The sequence below is a fragment of the Acipenser ruthenus genome, chromosome 5 (genome assembly GCF_902713425.1).
Source record: "Acipenser ruthenus chromosome 5, fAciRut3.2 maternal haplotype, whole genome shotgun sequence".
NCBI lineage: Eukaryota > Metazoa > Chordata > Actinopteri > Acipenseriformes > Acipenseridae > Acipenser > Acipenser ruthenus.
This window is the reverse complement of record NC_081193.1, coordinates 65,873,612-65,893,320: the sequence shown is the minus strand read 5'-3', so window position 1 is coordinate 65,893,320 and position 19,709 is coordinate 65,873,612. Positions and strand designations below refer to the sequence as shown.

The following is a 19,709-nucleotide window of genomic DNA, read 5'->3' as shown; positions in this document are numbered from 1 at the left end:
AGCGCTATTCAAAAATAAAATAAACAATCAAATAGTTTATTTGTTTAATCATTCTGATTATATGTACATCACATATTTAAATGGTAATAGCTGATCTATTTTTTTTAAATCTGGCTTTTTAACATGTTTTGACAAGAGACAATGTAAATAAAATAATGAGTTGTAATGATCTGCAATACATTTCACCCGATGTTTGATTTGTAAACTATCACTGTGTTATTATATACTATCATTTTAACGGCTTTAGGAGTTTCTACAGCGTCAGTGAAATGAAGAAAAAAAAAAAAATCCCCTTTTTTCACTCTGGAAATCTGGTAACCCTAAACTACATGGATATTGCGAGAAACTGAAGCTCTGATTAAAAGAAATGTGGTCAGACACCAAAATCCAAGCCGAACCGGTCAAAACTCACAAAAATAGTCAAATTCTCAAATTCCTTTGTTTAATGCCGACAGTAGGAGAACCTTGCAGAACTGCATTATTCTGCCCGTACTGTAGGCATTCAAGAAATGTATTAATTAAATTAGCTAAGTGCTCCCGTAGATTCTTCCACAGCAATATGTAAGAATCTAAAACATGCTATATTAATAACCAGAGCAATATATCAATAGCTGCCATCTTTCAATATGTCTTGTACGGTATTGAACGGTTCATAGACCAAATAAATTAAACAAGTCCACTTGAAAACTGCATTGTGAACACAAACGAACTCGGTGAAAAGGACCAAAAAATATATATATTTTGCTTGCATCCAAACAAACTCTGCACCTTTGCTCGCAGACAAGTGTGAAAAGCGTGCACATTGATACTGTTTCAAAACTAAACGAACGTGGCTTCCATTTTTTTTTTCTATGGTAACAAAAAAAAAACTTACAAAAGATCAAGCAATAGATGAAAAGACTGAGCTGGCCCAATTTCTCACATCCTTTAACTTGAAGGTGGTCCCACAACATACGCAGCAGACGTTGGCAAAGAAACCACCAGTGCTTTGCAGGTGCAAGCTGACTTAAGACAAGACGTGACTGCTGCCTGTATACTTTATCTGATGTGTCAAATAAAATCAAACAGCCCTAAACAAGCAAACTTTGGGGAAACAGCTTCATAAATTTGTGTTTTTCTTTTTTAAATAAATATTTGTGTAAATTCAGCAAATTTGAAAACTGTAGGACAAATACACCAACAGAGAGTTTTTGGTAAATCTTTTGTTTAAGTTGATGTTGTATTTCTTCGGTTGGAAGCATAGTAAAGTTTGCATGACTTTTTTTTGTACAGCCTAGGGTATGCCCTTTCAACTGTCTACAACCCTATAGTTAAACAGCCTTCCATGTTCCTGAAAATGTGAAAAACAGGTATTGCTATATCCTTGTTAACTAGTCACATATACCGTAGTTACTGGTAAGTGTTAAAAGTTAATAAAAAAACAATTTTGTTACCTTTGGTGTGTTCCACGTTGTCCATATCGCTGCATTATATTTGTAAATATATTGCCGAGACTTTTGACATTTTTAAACACACATAATGGGTCATAAATCAACTTGGCAATTGATTTCTCAAAATGATCTCTGTATCCAGATCACGCCGCCTCCTGCAACAATGCTGGTTCTGTTCCCACAACACCCCACTCATTTGAATCATAGCACCAGCATTGTTGCAGGAGGGAGCCTGAAGTAATTCTCCTGGTGAATGTTCCCAAGGAAAACCGAATACACATTCCCTAGTTGATTTGCCTTTGATTTGTGCATAAAAAAAGAAAAAAAATCTAAACAATGTTGATTTACAAAAATAATTGCTGCAATATGGACAACACAGGATACAGCGAAGGTAATGTGTCTCTTGTAAACACTGCAAGGTGTTCTGTAACGCTTCAAAATACATCACAGAAGCTCAAGCAAATTAAGATAAATAGCAAAATCTCAAGTGGTTTTTGGAGAGTTGACTGTTGGGTCACCGGCATTGTTTATACATGTTTTTCAGCAAAAGCTACCTTGCATTGCGGGGCAATGGTGCTGGAACCTACCTTTACTTTAACCAGCCTCTTTGCAGTCTTTATCTTGGCTTCACAGAAAGCTCCCCTGTATTTCGCGCTCACGTCGGTGCCAACAGTCAGGTATGGCGGCTCGTCAATAGTCTGGAAAAAGAGAAATCATCAACAAAGCTGGCCTCCAAAGCACTACAGACACAGACAACAAGCTGTGGATTTATAAAACTGGAATAATGACTTACTGTGGAAGTGTCTTTAATAATACAGGATAGAAACAAGATTGGAAAGAGTTATCCCCATTGCTTCCCAAAACACGTCACATCAAAACTATTGGGCAATTAATTTTAATATGCAGGTATTTCTAAGCTGTCAGCCGATTTCCCCTTGGGTACAAACATAAAAATAACAAACTTGTCTCCTTCTCGTACTTTGTTCAGAGAATTCCCCAGGAAAAATAATTAGCTAACCCTTATTCCTTAAAATCATGTGCCTTTAGGGAATGACCAATCCTACACCCAACAATGGCAGCAAGATTAAAAAAAACAAAAAAAAAACACACAACAGGAAACTTTACGAGAGACAATAATTCACTGCAACAGTGAAAGTTCTGACAGACATTTAGTGACACTCCAAAACATAAGCTACTTTGTTAATACTCTCCCAAGATGTTAACTGGCAAATTTATAATGTAATAAAATCAAATGAAATTAATTACACTTATATCTGCTATGATATAATGCACCAGAGAGAAGACCTTGTTTTTTGTACAAACCTACTTTAAAAAGACCATTAAACTAGGAAGAGTAAATAAAAATGTTGAAATGTAAGCACAACATGTACAGTAGATGTTTTAGGGCTTTCTTTCCAGAACACAAGGCTGGATTGAAGCAGCTGGTGCTTGGAGTACATTTTAACCCTTCACCCACACTGGCTACTAAATTATGAAGCCCTGGCATCGCAAGTGGCAGCACTGTCACAGAACAGGCTCTCTTTTGTGGGGTTGATAATAAAACGATCTTGAAATGGCAAATCCCTTCTCTGTCTTATTTAAGTACAGTAACACTATGGGTACAAGTCCACCCTGCTGCAGCACTGGCACTAAAGCACTTTACTAACATTTACTCCTGTATCTGCTTTTAGGCCTACAGTAGCCACTCAGCACCATGTACATTGTTTATTTGTAACTTATTACTGTATAATACCCCACATACACAATTTGTTGTTTCAGTCCAAATCTGAATCAATGTTTTAATTAGATGTCTTCCTCAACGACACAGAGAAATGCCCTAAAACTTTTGTTACTACTGTTACTGTAGTAATCAGAATTTCGTGCCAAAAAGGGGTGTGATGTCAATGTTTTTAGCCAATATACTTTAAAAAAATAAAAGAGAAAAAGTAATGCCAATAAACCAGTGATCGCCTATATGTCAAGTAATGCAATCCATGTGTGTGGCTCAAACTTTGTTAAAGTGTTATTATCTGGCTTTAAATCTGTTAATAGCCTATAACTTTTAAAACAATGAAAAACCTGATGGCAGAACAAAAGCAAACATGTAAATTGTCAGGGGAAATCAGAGGCGCTTCAGTCCTACATTAGTAAATATGCCTCAATGTGCAAACTTTTCCATGCTTTTGACCATTTTTACAAGCTCCCACTCAAGAGGCAACAGCCCGACAAAGCTTGGCCTTTGCGCTTACAGTACTGTGCTTTTTTAGACTTTAGGTATGCTGAAACAAAGTCTCACCCTCATAATTTATGTGGAATCTAAAGTCCTGTCACACTTCTCTCGCACCATACAGCAGGGGAGCCTCACTGTACTCGGAGGTGACAAAAGCTGTTCACAGTTCTACTGCACCACAGTTTGGTGCCTGTGGCTGTAGTTCAAATCATTCAATTTCCTGCCACAACATTAGCATGCAGCTAGCCAATAAGAATTTAGTAGACCTATATACTGTAATTCCATTTAAAGATTGTGCCTTGTTGAATCTACTCGGATTGGCTATCCACAAAATGTCCGCACTGCCTAGCTACGTGGCTATAAACAACACAGCCTTTATACAGATGCTGTTTGATGGACGACTCAAAGCAGGGAATTTTCGTAACAATGCAGTCAGAAGAATGACCAAGCCTAAAGGCTGGCAACCCTCTTCGAAGAGGAAGGTAAACTATTGCTTTCATAACCTTACAGTTCGCATGAAGCTTGTTAAGCAATTTAAAAAAAGACACTCACCAAAATGCAATCTCATATCGCCAATTCTAGTCTACAGTAGGCCAGTTACTACTTCTCACTTCTAGAAACACAGTAATCACATTTAATTCTTGGCTTTTGATCCAAGTATGCTACAGTACATGTTGACACACACTGACTGGTATGTCAGCAGACAGAAAACCTACACCACTTCCCTACTACAGACACCAACTGTTACTGTACAATACACACATTTTTAATGAAAAATGGTGTGACGTCCGGATTTTTGTTATGACAACGCACATGGAGACTCCAAAATGTTTGTTAAACAGTGGCTACAGTATTATAAATATGAATTCATTTTAGGGATTGGTCAGGTATCAAAAGCAAAAACATTTACTCACACTCCAAAATCATACTGTACAGTACTGCAGGCCAGGGCTGTAGAATAGTTGCGCACACAAAGGATTTGGTCAGGACCCAAAGATTTTTTTCTAGCTATAATTATTTCAGAGCTGACAAGAACACTCAGTTCAGCATCAGCTGCCGCTGCCCCGGTCATTAAAACTTAACATGCTGTGTTATGGGCCCCCGAGTGGCGCATCCAGTAAAGGCACTCTGCGCGGATTGCAGGATGCGCACTATACCCTGGAGGTCGCTGGCTTGGGCCCAGGCTATTCCACTGCCGGCCGTGGACAGGAGTTCCCAGGGGGCGGAACACAATTGGCCGAGCACCGCCCGGGGTGGGTAGGGCTTAGGTTGGCCACGGTGTCCTCGGCTCATCACGCACCAGCGACCCCTGTAGACGGCGCCTGCTAGCGACCCAGAGCTGCATGGTCCTCTGATGTTGTAGCTCTGAGGTAGCTGCATGGCAGGCCGGCTGACGACACACGTTTTGGAGGACATGTGTGTTCGCCTTCGTCTCTCCCGAGAGAACGCGGGGGTTGCAACGGTGAGCCGGGCTTAAAATTTGGCATTTCAAATTGAAGAACAAATGGGGTAAAAAAACAATTGGCGATTCCAAATTTAAAAAAAACAAACAAAACAAAAACATGCTGTGATATGCTGGAAAAAGTATGGTTTTCATTAACAAAGCAGTTGCCCGCAATTTACTGTTTACAGTATCTTTTGGTTTAACCCACAATTTATTTGTAAAGTCGTTGACTGATGAAATAGTAGCTATATTAGTCCAAAGATGATAAACAAAGAAGAAGGAGATGTGATACCTTTTATTGGACTAACTAAACAATAAATGAATCACAAGTTTACCCAAAGCAAGCTTCTTGAGGTGAAAGTAGGAAAGAGAGATTGATGTTTACATTCAAAACTTTAACAAAAATACTTTAACAAAAATAACCCATTTTGAATCACTACAATTGTATGCAAGGAAAAAAGCTGTGTTGAAAAAAAAAAATCATGATAAGTGGCAGCATAATAAACAATGACAACAACAAAGACAAAATAAATACATAAAATACATGAATAAAATGCAAAAATTGTAACAGTAAATACAAATAGGGAAAGAACTAGTAAAAAAAAGATAAATAAAGAATTACACCAGGCAGGCAGAGACAGCATAGCAGCAGGGGCAGGGGAATGTGGCCCCTGTGTGCCTTATTTTACAGCAAGACATTGCAGTATGTAACACGTTAAAAGTAGAAAAATATCCCCCAGGAGTAAAGAATATGTTGTGTAGGACTTACTTTACCCCAGTGAATTAACTACAAAACAAAGGATGCCAAATATCAGTTCAAGTTAAACGTTATTTTATTACCGAAATAAATAGTACAACAAGTTGACACCACATTTTATTTATTTTTTGCCTGTTTTTCATTCCTTTTCATTTCCGTTTCTTCACAGTAAACAGTGGCCATAAACACGTTTTCATAAAGCAATAACATGAGGTTTACAAGCAAACAAAAACTGAAATTTAACTTTAAAAAACAATAAGTTTTTTCATTTGTATGTGCAAGACTTCTGCAGTTTAGAGTTTTCAGGACCTTGCGTGACTCCCTAGAAATCTACGGCAATTTTTCTAGCAACATAACGTTTTGACAAAAAAAAAAGTACTTGTCCGACAAGCAAAGTATAACAGTAAAACGTGTTGTTCCCATGCACAAATCTTGTTGTCCCGGGCGTCGGGCGATATGAATTGCACACCCCTGAATCTTTCATAAACCCCCAGATTCTGGTACTATCAATAATTGTAATATCCTAAGCAACTTCCATCAAATAAGCATGCAGACATACTATAATGCATAATCAAGGTTCTCGCGGGCACGGGTACCTGCGTCCTTTACACATGCATGGTCTGTCAGGACTCTCGGGTTTACAGTTGTGCATGTCCCTGGGATACGTGTCTGTCCGTCCTGACACTGGCAGGCCCCGCACAGATTAAAATAAATAAATAAATAAATAAATAAATAAATAAATAATGCAGGTAATACAGTTGCATTGTTAAAGGTGCAAGCTTCAGAATGTTGACAGGCTCACACTCTGTGTTGTACAGTAGTTCCAGCTGTGGTGAACTGGAAAACATGGACCCAGGTATGTCTTGGGTCAGAGCGGACTGAAGGACTGAACACTATACTGAGTTGAGCCCCTTTCATGTGACCTTCTGTGTACAGTTGCTTGTTTTACTGAAATCCATATCCGGCTTTTGTAGATTCTATTGCTGTGCTGTTTTGTTCTTTTAGACAGAAATAACATTCTGGTTGTGGCATATAGTGTTGGGTTTCTTAATGTTTCTTCATTTATTCAAGTTTTGACATCCCCCCCCCCCCCATAAGACTTTATACTGGGGTTACCAGACATCCCAGGAAAAGTGTGATTGTCCCAGTTTTCAGCCTTAATTATTTGTGCCAGACAGAAACAGTAAAATTGTTAAATTGCCCCAGTTTTTCTATTGTATTTACATTTTCTATCAGTACAAAATGGCAGCAGTGTGCTCAGCACAGTAATTAATTATATACATGATTTCCATTACATGAGAGTAGGTGTTAAAACTTCATGCTGATATTGGACTCAGCTAATCGCCAAGATAAGCACCAACTAAGGCAGCTTTTTTTTACTGTAAACTAATGTGATCCATCTGTGTTTCCTTCTATCTGATGATGTAGATATCCTTCGGCCTGGTGTTGATGGCTGAAGTGTAATGCTGGCTCCAGGGATCAGCCTATTTTGCCTCCCTGGCGCATCGGCACATACAATGGCTGCAATGCTGGCTCCAGGGATCAACCACAGTGCAGCCTCCCTAGCACATCAGCATGACAACCGCCTGGACTGAGCTGAGTAGGGTACTTCTCTGGGGCCTTCAAGTGGGCACCTTCCATCCTTGGTGTTTCGTCGACTAGCCCACAACACCTCAAGAGGGCTCGACAGCGATTCTGGCGTCCCAGCATCACCCCCCTCCATCCCCCACTCAGCTAAGCACAGCTTACTTACCTTCCTTTCCATCAATGTTGCATTCTTTCTACTGTGCTCAAGTTCCCCAACCAGAATCTTTGTCTCAACCAGAGCCAGTTGCTGCTCCTGTCTGCTGCGTCAGATAAGTGGGGAGAAGAAACAGGCGAAGAAACGGGAGTAGAGCATACGAGAGAAGGTACATGGGTTGTGGATTTGTTGTTTTTCTTGATTTATAGCTATTGAATGTTTGAAATACATTTCTTAAATCAGGTTCTTAGAAAAAGAAAAATACCAATCAATGAAATAAAATGGTGGTGTTTGCCTACGAGACTAACAATGATTGGCATGTATAGGACTTGTTGATTATCTTAATATAAAATAAACTTGATTATACTGCGTTTGTATTTTTAGCACTATTAGCAATAAAATGTATGTCACTGTGGAGCATATGTGCATTTTTTTATCCCAAGATATCGCGATATGGAAATTATCGATATCGAACGATATCGATAGCATATCAAAATATTGATATTGGTGCCCACCCCTAGTGTGTGTGTGTGTGTATATATATATATATATATATATATATATATATATATGGGTGTATCACATGTTTAAATGGGAATAACTGATCTTATTTTTCTAACCTGGCTTTTTGTACATTTAACATGTTTTGGTCAGATGACTATAAATAATACAATTCATCGTTATGATCTGCAATAAATACATCAGATGTTTAACTTTCAAATTATGATTGTGTTATTATATACAGTTATTTTAACTGCTTCAGGAGTTGCGGCATCAATTAATTGAAGACAAAAATGTCCTTGTTTTTCACTCTGGAAATCTGGTAACCCTACTTAGTGGGAACCCCAACATTTCCTCTGGGAGCTTCAGTTTTTTTGAGTTGAGTCCTGGACCCTCAATGGGTTAAAGTTTTGGAGAGCACTGGCATATATACAATTGCCTCCACTATATGCCCAATGTTGGGGATGATTAGAAATTTAATAAAGTTACTATTGAACAATAACTGTTTTAAAGAACAATGTGTATAAAATGTGCATATTTTAATGTGAATCAATAAAGGTATTAAACAACTGCCCTTGAAAAGATGTGTTAGTAAAATAATAATAATAATAATAATAATAATAATAATAATAATAATAATAATAATAATAATAATAATAATTCTCACTACCTTGTACCTCTCTCTCTGAAAATCTGCCACATCTCAAAACAATAATTCAGCAGCACATTTAAATGACTTGACTCCTCTGCTCAATAAAATGCTACTTATAGTATAAAACTGATCAGTCAGAGTAACTTGGTTCTACAAAGTAGAAGTATACTAATTTTTCAGCAAACGTTTGCAGCCTTGTAATAAATCAACAGGCTGGCCTGCCATTGTCTTCTGGGCTGAAAGCCAGGAAGCGCAAATAATTCTGTTATGTAACCACAGACTAGCGTTGTTTTCTATTTCCTGTCCTGAACATTTCAAGCACATTTCGATGAAAGCTGGCAGTTATTAAACAGTGAACCTGTCTCTGTGGCCATTTGTACACAGAAATCAGACACCTCGCTCTCCAATTCTTTAGTCGCACTGCTGACTTTACTGTAGCCTTCGCTTCATCCTAGTGTTTTCTTAAAAACAGAAATGTGAGGCAGAGTACCTGCAGAAACAGAACCAGCCGACAGCCCATGTAGTTGGCGTCCGAGTCAGACAATGATGCCTGGGAGACCCCCACCCAGGTTCCTCCATTAAAAAAAATCCCACTGCTTTTTAACACTGCACACCAGCAGAGAGGACTAACAAAGATAACCTCAATCAAAACTGCAGGGAATTATGGAAGTGGCAGAAATCTACATAATGAAGCAAACATGAAATCGTGTAAAAATAATAATGCTTTATTATGATCAGGTTTAAGAATGTTTTAAATTGTTTAACACTAAACTATTAACACATTAAAAGCAGTGACCCAACTACTATTTTGTCCTTTATGCAATACATGGCACAATTACTTGGGCAACACAGCAAAGTACCTAAATACATTTCACAGAAACCATGCTGATAAAAAGCAAGCTAAATGCTGCTAGCACAATAGTGTCAGAATGGCAACCACATATATACCATACAGGTTTCTCAGAAAAAGCACGCACTTAGCAGAAACCAATGCACAGAACACAATGCAGTTACAAGTGCTGCCAATTTAAAGAACATGTCTTTTTTTGTCATTTACAGAACACAGCACTGTTTTGTTTAGTTTTATATACAAATGAACCTGCTTTATATCATGACTGCCGTGCAGGCATAATCTGTGATATAAAGAGGGTCATGATATAAACTGGGTTTCACGTTTGCCTATGACAGCAGATTATGACTGCGAGAAAAAAAAGAAAGAACTAACTGTGAATTAAAGAGCAGTGTTTTAATACTGAACATTTAGTCGTTCTTTACATTTAAACACATGCATATAGTTTACTACAGGACAAATACGTTTTGTATCCTTAACTGGAACAAAACAGTTTGCGTCTATCTAAAAAGATGCATGAATTGTGAACTGATGAGAGCTATCAATTACGCGATGCACTTTTTTGTGTGCATTTGTATAAGACTATGTTAAAGAAGAAGACTTTGGTGACGTTGGTGTTTTGTAATTGAACTGTATCCCGTTAACTGTATCCCGCCCACGCAGCATTTGACAGGCTGCACAAAATGTCAGTTTATCAGCCGAGATGATTATTGGTTGTTAGTTGCGTTGGAAATTAATTATATCCTGGGGTTACTTAGTAAAGCCCGGCCACGCAGAACTTGACAGGCTGCACAAAACATGACAATAAGCAGGTTTGTGAGATGATATTAAGAGAGGTAATCTCAAAAGAACCGATGGTACATGGCGAGTGGTTTTTGAAAAATCATGATAATATGCTATTAAGTGAGGTGACATAAAATGGGTTAATCTGTATTAAGGTTATTATCTTACATAAAAAACTGATTTAAAAATAGAAATATATATATATATATTTTTTTTTTTTCCTTAAACAAAGTGTCAAGGTGGAAAGACAGAGTTTGGATAAGTATTGTTGCACATTTTTGCATTTTCCTTTCAAATTCCTTAACCTTAGATCCTAGTCCCACTCTTAATTTAGGCTCACACTGAATTCTATTGACCTGAATATTTCCTTAGACAAAGTGCATTCAAGACAAGTTTAGGGGTTTATAATGAAAAACAAAAACAAATAGCAACCAATTAAGAGACTATTCATGAAGTTCTATTTGTACTGTAAAATGAACTGTTAACTCTTTCAATACCACAGACCTGTATCCAGGGCTAGGAAATATTTCTTTTGCACACTTTTTTGCAGAAGGATTTAACCTCTTATTAGAAGCTATGAAACATCAATGTTTGGTTTTTAGTAATCCTTATGATGTTCCTGTATTCCTCCAGAAAGACATTGCAAATGTGCTACCATGTCAAATAAGTGCCACATTGCCTGTGCAAGCGTAGTTAGAAGAGTGCTTGAAATGTGGCCGTATGCCTACAGAACCCTGTAGCGGGCTAGAACAAGAAAGATAAGAAAATAGATAGGGTACAGGGTGTTCAAATACTGTACACTGTAAAATTCTGTACAATTGTTACATTAATATTATAAATCACATGTAAGAAATTACTGTTATGGGTTTGTCAAAAAACCAAGACATGATCCCATGCATAGAACATATGGTTGGACAAAAAGTACACTGTTTTAATAGTAGTTCCTGAGTTTGTGATTTACAATAAGTTTGTGTGCAGGGTGTATACAATAAGATACAGACGTGCTCAAATTTGTTGGTACCCTAACAGCTCAGTGAAATAATGCTTCATTCCTCCTGAAAAGTGATGAAATTAAAAGATATTTTATCATGTATATTTGCATGCCTTTGGTATGTCATAGAATAAAGCAAAGAAGCTGTGAAAAGAGATGAATTATTGCTTATTCTACAAAGATATTCTAAAATGGCCTGGACACATTTGTTGGTACCCCTTAGAAAAGATAATAAATAATTGGATTATAGTGATATTTCAAACTAATTAGTTTCTTTAATTAGTATCACACATGTCTCCAATCTTGTAATCAGTCATTCAGCCCATTTAAATGGAGAAAAGTAGTCACTGTGCTGTTTGGTATCATTGTGTGCACCACACTGAACATGGACCAGAGAAAGCAAAGGAGAGAGTTGTCTGAGGAGATCAGAAAGAAAATAATAGACAAGCATGGTAAAGGTAAAGGCTACAAGACCATCTCCAAGCAGCTTGATGTTCCTGTGACAACAATTGCAAATATTATTAAGAAGTTTAAGGTCCATGGAACTGTAGCCAACCTCCCTGGGTGCGGTCGCAAGAGGAAAATCGACCCCAGAGTGAACAGAAGGATAGTGCGAATGGTAGAAAAGAACCAAGGATAACTGCCAAAGAGATACAAGCTGAACTCCAAGGTGAAGGTACGTCAGTTTCTGATCGCACCATCCATCGCTTTTTGAGCGAAAGTGGGCTCCATGGAAGAAGACCCAGGAGGACTCCACTTTTGAAAGAAACATAAAAAAGCCAGACTGGAATTTGCTAAAATGCATATTGACAAGCCAGAATCCTTCTGGGAGAATGTCCTTTGGACAGATGAGTCAAAACTGGAGCTTTTTGGCAAGTCACATCAGCTCTATGTTCACAGACGAAAAAATGAAGCTTTCAAAGAAAAGAACACCATACCTACAGTGAAACATGGAGGAGGCTCGGTTATGTTTTGGGGCTGCTTTGCTGCGCCTGGCACAGGGTGCCTTGAATCTGTGCAGGGCACAATGAAATCTCAAGACTATCAAGGCATTTGGAGCGAAACGTACTGCCCAGTGTCAGAAAGCTCTGTCTCAGTCGCAGGCCATGGGTCCTCCAACAGGATAATGACCCAAAACACACAGCTAAAAGCACCCAAGAATGGATTCTGAAGTGGCCTTCTATGAGTCCTGATCTGAATCCTATCGAACATCTATGGAAAGAGCTGAAACTTGCAGTCTGGAGAAGGCACCCATCAAACCTGAGACAGCTGGAGCAGTTTGCTCAGGAAGAGTGGGCAAACTACCTGTTAACAGGTGCAGAAGTCTCATTGAGAGCTACAGAAAACGTGTGATTGCAGTGATTGCCGTGATTGCCTCTAAAGGTTGTGCAACAAAATATTAGGTTAGCGGTCCCATCATTTTTGTCCATGCCATTTTCATTTGTTTTATTATTTACAATTATTATGTTGAATAAAAAATCAAAAGCAAAGTCTGATTTCTATTAAATATGGAATAAACAATGGTGGATGCCAATTACTTTTGTCAGTTTCAAGTTATTTCAGAAAAAATTGTGCATTCTTCGTTTTTTGTGGAGGGGTACCAACAAATTTGAGCACGTCTGTATACACTACACAATTGTATTGACTTCTATAATAAGTGTACATGTTAGGATAAACAGTTCCATTGCGTTTTATATGTTATCACATTGTTATAAATTGAATACAAATAAAAGGAAAGCATTCCTGGGTGTAATGAAACTATGTGGTAACACGGTGTGCACCTCAAAAAGATGGAAGACTGAGTGTGCAGGTCTTCTCTTGCTAAATATCCCAAGAACATTGCTAGCTGTAAGCAATGCAGTGAAACGCCATAATGCAAGCACACACATGGAAAAAGGGAAAGAAAAAAAGAAAATCAATAGAAACGATTGCAGTAGGTTTCACAGACTGTGATCAGCACTAATCCTGGTTTACCTTATCGAAAGAAATCAGATAGCCCTAGATTAGTGATTATTACAGGTCTGAGAAACCAGATGAAGAAATACATAAAAAAAAGTGTTAAATCAAATGAATTTGTTCCATTTTAAAAACGAACACTGTCAAGTTGACAAATAAAATGTGATGCAAGAGTCGCTATTTCTTTGTTATGTTACATAATCTGGCGTTTGAACTCAGGTCTTTAAAAACAGGAGGGTCGTGTGTTTTTGCATTTTCCCTTACATTTGCGTCTAGGACCCCAAACTACATATTGTGTCTCAAATGTATGCATATAGAGCACTGGAACGGATACTGTACTGGAATATTCATATATTGTTCAAGCTGTGAAATATTTGCATTGTACTGCAAAGGGAACAACGTCTCTTCAACTACTATTACTTCCTCCAAATATGCAAGATATTTAACCGCAATCAAAAATAAAATAGAACCATTTAGGCAGAAAATGTCAGATGTCAATGTCAGAAAATGATAGATGAAAAGGTGTTTCCCCAACTTGAGTAAAAAAAAAAAAAAGCAAATTGAAGTAAAATAAATAAATAAATAAATAAATAAATAAATAAATAAATAAATATAAAATTCTAAAAACAATTATGTAGACCCAATTCCCTTTTTCTTGAATTTACAATTTAGGAGAGTACTTTTTCACTCACTTGATTTAAAAAAAAAAAAAAAAGAAAGAAAAAAAAAAAAAACACATGTTCTGGTAAAACAGTATTTGTATTTTAAAACATGACAGTATCTGGTACAACACTGGGTTAAAGATAGTGTTGCACTTCACTGGTCAACTAGAGGGTGAAATTGTCCCCATCCTTTTGTCCTTGTCATTAACCAACCAGCTGCTTCCCCTTTTGACTGACATGCTTCCAGCTATGCTTTAATCCACTGCAGAGGTGAAATGACCGAGGTCAACCTACAGTAGTAACACATACCATGCTTTAAAATGTTGATGCTCCCTACAGAAGATATTATACCAAAAACAAAATACAACATTGATCCTGTAACAATGACTTATTTTTTGTAAATTTACTGAAAAGTGTGATTTTGCAGCTTTCTTATCCAAGGTTAAAGTTGTTATCCCGTACTAAACAAACAATTACCAGTCAGTACTTGTATTTTGTTGACAAAAACACAATTACAGTTCAGTTAGCTCGTTAAAAACCTACATCTCATGTACTCAGATACAGACCCACTGCAGCAGGCAAGCAAGACAATTTAAAGCTGTGATCTTTGAGTTTATTTGAATGATGGTTTCTTTGTACTCAAGAAACATTTCTTCTGTAAATATTTTTATAGGCTGCAAGTGCCTCCCAGCAGGAAGATTGAAAATTAAATAAAAGGGCAAGAGAAGGACTGTATACCTCCCTCGACTATAGCCTTTATGATGTTGCTTTGTGCATTATGGATGCTCTCATATCCTATAAAATACTGATTACCCTCTGTAAGAAACAAAGTGCTGGTTCTGTAATATACAATCAATCCAAGCTGGGAACCAAGAGTGGCCCATTATAAGGAAAGCTGAACAGCAGCACATTTATGGCATGTCATATGGATACCAATAGTGAACTACAGTACCTGTACAATACTTCTAGTAAACAACAACTAAACATGTTTCATGTCTGAATATTCTAATATATATTGAATTATAAAAAAATGAACCATTCCAAAATAATAACATTATTATCATTATTATTATTATCATCATTATTATTATTATTATTATTATTATTATTATTATTATTATTAAATCAAAACATTAATACATACAGAAATAATGCTACAACTCACTGTTTCATACAATGTTTTTCTAAAATAGTGGGTCCTGAAATTATTGGATTTGGACGTACAGCTTTAACAGTTTTTCTTTATTTCAGTGTATAGCAAAGTTTGGTGGGATGGTATCATATCTACCGTTAAAGGCTCTATGATTTAGCCATACAAAATTATATTTTAAATTCCAAGGGGTACATATATATTGTTTTAACTTGTACATGAACATGAATAATGAAGTGGCCAAATCAATGAGACATGGCGTTACATAGTCGTAATATATTCATTCAAATACTATATATATATATATATATATATATATATATATATATATATATATATATAGATATATATATATTTTAGTACAGGTTTATTTGGCACCTGCATCTGATGTGGCTACAAGGACACCCTTGTAAAATACTGTAGATGTAAATCACAAAGTGTGCTGTCCTCGTAAAACAACAAAACACATAGGCCTACAGTACATCTTCTTTATTAGAAACACACACACACACACACAATTTGTTGTTTTAGTCCAATCTGGCTCATGCAAAGTAGCTTCATCACAAAATATCTGAACCTAGCATATAGCACCTAGGATATCTGCTTTGGGTATGTACATTTTTTACTACAACTGTGTGTGTGTGTGTGTGTGTGTGTGTGTGTGTGTGTGTGTGTGTGTAATTAGATCATTCCACGACAACTCAACCAGAAAAGGGACATTTCGTTGCCCGTCCGTCTCAGATTTATCCAAAAAAAATTCAACTGGGGGTTTTCAGACACACTGAGTTCACAAATGATAGCGAATTTTTTTTTGTTTTTTTTTTTGTTTTAATTTCCCCTTCAGTCTAAAGTGAGAAAGGGACCTTGACCAGAAAAATCGCCCTGGGTGCAATGTAGATGCTACCATCATGTGTAGCACCTTGTTCTACTCGTATTGAATAGGGCTTTTCAGAAAAGAATACTAGGAGCACCCTACTCACTTCTGGCAAATTGCCTCACGATGGGTAACTGACGAGTTTTATTCAAACTTCAGCCTAACCCTTTACCCTGTAGGGGATGTGGGTCCTAAAATGTAAGTATTGCTGTAAGACCCTTAGGAACCAGTCTTCCCAATTCTGTGAAAAACTTTTGGTTTCAAGTCCCACCACTGGTCATTAAACCCCCTTGAAATTTGAAGTGTTGATATTTGTACCAAATTTAGGCCATAACAACTTGCGTGGGGGGACTCCAAAAAATCACCCAAAGATATGTTTGGATGGATGATGATGATGAGATCTACTATACTATGGTATCCAGGGATTTTGGATTTTTGGCAGATTTTTGAAGTTGCATATGTCATGCATTCAAGTATTGCTATGGCCAAGTATTGCTAAAGTGCCACAGAGTTCTATCCAAACTGGCTACTTCTTCAACTTTGATTGATCTAGAGGAAAAATTAACAGTATGTGCTTCCACTGGCACTAGCTTGGAGCTGAGGGGTTGTTAACGTGCATGGGACTTGGGACTTTGTTATGATGACACATTTGAAACTACCAAAATCTTACTTAGTTGGGTTTTAAACTAAACTCATGGTTTTTCTTAGGGAAAAAAAAAAATCTTCCTTACAGCACTGTTTAAATACACCTGTCTCTGTCATCGAAGACCTCCTAAACCAAAGACGTTCAGTTGTGCCTGAAATGGACTGATTGACTAGCATGAGAATGCAGCAAATAGCTTTTTCACAAATGGTTGGTCAGTCAATCAATTATCTCCATAGGTAGGCACCACAACTTATAAAAAAAAAAACGAAACACTTTGCTATCACTTTTTGGGCGCTAGGACCAGAAACACGCTCGTTACAGTTTTCCATGCAAGTGTCAAATAAAATGTCGCTGTGAGTAAAAAAATAAAACCACCTCCAGCAAGCGAGCTTGTCATGCAAGTAAAAACTTGTTAAAAGTCGACTTAAACCATTTTCCATAGCATTTGTCGGATATATTTTCTTATTCGCATAAGTTTTACCGAGCTTAAAAGTTGGATGGAAAAATTTCCAGGATGGGGGTGTGTGGGGGGGGATAAAACACAAACTACAAAATAGTAGAAAAGCCTCTAGTAAAGATACACCACGATACACGATGTCGATACACCACCAATATGCTAAAATCCACCACAATGCAAATGTTATTGTCGTTGAACACATTTTATTATTATTATTATTATTATTATTATTATTATTATTATTATTATTATTATTATTATTATTATTATTAATAATAATAATAATAAAAGGCCATAAATAAAAGGCAATAACAATTTACACTTATAATGCTACAAACATTTGCCAAACTAAAAGTGACGGTGTACTGTACATACATACACATAATTGCCATACTATATGCAAAATGTTTGAATGAATAAATGAAATTGCATAAATGAAATTTTCCATCAGAAAGACATTGTCAGTATAAAACCTATTTTCTCTGCCGTGGATGAAAATTGAAAGCACAGAGACAGCCTGTGATACAAAAAGCAGACAAGGGTTAAGGCAGACAAAAATCAAGCACATCCTATCGACTTAATGTATCAAACGTAAATAAATGACCAACAAAATAACTATAGACCGTTCTGTACCGAGTGGTGGCTGGTGACTTAAGTCACAAGATGCACAAACGCATTGTTTCATCTAATCAATCTGCCAAGCAAAAAAAATTAGCTTAGTTCATTTCTTTATTGATTTCTTATAGCACTGTAAAGGAAATGGATGAAATCAGGTCATTCTGTATGGTTTCTGACATCCTAGTAAATATGGTTCCTTACTTCCATGTGAGCAGCAAATAACTCTTATCGAGCAATTACTTATGTAAGTTCCACTTGTTGTGCCAAATTTGCATTACTTCACTAATTTATTCAAATCGCCATGGTTTCAGTGTGAACTTTCAGCATTATAAATGAAATGCACTTTAGACATCAAAACAAAAAACAGATCAAGGTGAAAATTAAACAAACACAGTAGTTATTACTTTCTGTTCTGCCTATTTTTAGTTGATATATTTGCTTTGAAATATTCACTATATCTAGCTCAGCCGACTCAAAGGTAGAAGCATTTAAAATCATGTAAGAAAACAAGGCCTAATTTCTTAATATCTATTGAAACCTCAGAGTAAAAATTACCAGACACGACAAACAATTTCAAAATCACAGTATCAGGTTTTATTATTAACATACAGATACAATTATACAGAGAAATTCACTGCTACTAGAGTTTATGAATTAGCCCTGATACAGAGTAACAAAGTAAAATACTTATCTATTAACCCTGGACAATTGGCAGTGTTAAGCCCGCTGCACACAGCCCGACTCGAGCCATCCCAACTCATCTCATCTGAGTCTGCACAGATTTTGCGATCAGTTGTGCTCCATTTTGGTTTGACGTCACAATTGAGTTTTTCCCGACTGGGTGTCGCACACTGCTAAGACTGAATTAGACGGACCACAACTAGATCCTGGTGATTATTATGTATGCAGATTTAATTAATACTGCCCTGTACACATTTTTGTATTAACTCAACATAGCGACCCTCATATTATGCATGGCATCGTATGCTGATTAGACGGTGGAGACAGCGCTGCGAGGCAACCAAAAAAAGTGCTTAGCCTATTAATTAATTGACCATTTACACCGTGCAAACGTTTCAGGCAGTGTTTGACTTTTTGTATAGCTTGTCTACTACACTTTAGCCTGTGGTGAATAAAATCCAACCTGTTGATTTTTTATTTGACTGGCGTTGTTTTTTTTCTCAGCATGTGGATCTAGGGGATTGTGATTTGTGACCTATTGGAGATCAACACACCGGCTACTTATGTTTTAGCGCAGTAAGAAAACATAGGGTGCCAGTAGATTGATAATAAAAAGGTAAATTGATAAATTTACCTTTGATTAGTAAACGCCTAAAAAACCTATTCAAATGTGCTCATATCTGATATTTTTGAATTCAGGACACTCAGAGCAATTCAAGACTAATGTATTTTTACCTGTGGAACTAAAGCTGTCAATATTCCGCCATCTTGTGACAAGTTACATGACAAGCTACGTCACTTAAACCTGCTTCACCATTGGTTGACACCCTTATGACTAATCGGTCTCAGTCAGTCTTGGTCGGCAACCGCTGCACACAGATAGACTGATCACATCTGAACTAAACTGCGTCTGAGAAAGATTCAACATGTTCAATCTTCAAATCTGAAGACATCCCGACTGAAATCTGCATAATCTTGGTTAAGGGCACGCACACAGCTGCGATTCATCCAAACTCTGTACGGCCAGTTGAGATGAGATGAGATGAGATGAGATGAGATGAGATGAGATGAGATGAGATGAGATGAGATGAGATGAGTCGGGAAGGCTTGAGTCGGGCTGTGTGCGGCGGGCTTTAGTCCTCTCCTGCGTTTTTAAACATTACTGAGTTTAACATTGTAACAATACATAAACCCCAAACCGCCACCCCTTACTTAAATTGCAACAACACGTACATTCCTCAGATATGGAGATAAGGAGATAAGGTAATAAGGTGAAAGAGACAGAG

The 19,709-nt window shown here is 37.1% G+C and overlaps 1 protein-coding gene across 3 annotated transcripts in view; it reads right to left on the bottom strand.

The window, feature by feature from the left end:
* Positions 1-19,709, bottom strand: part of LOC117402431 (AT-rich interactive domain-containing protein 4B-like) — a 146,625-nt gene that overhangs the window by 99,280 nt on the left and 27,636 nt on the right. For all 3 annotated transcript variants that reach the window (XM_059024391.1, XM_034003560.3, XM_034003561.3), the window contains exon 3: positions 2,018-2,128. In XM_059024391.1, the coding sequence (XP_058880374.1) occupies positions 2,018-2,128 (111 nt within the window). The remainder of the gene's footprint in view (positions 1-2,017; positions 2,129-19,709) is intronic.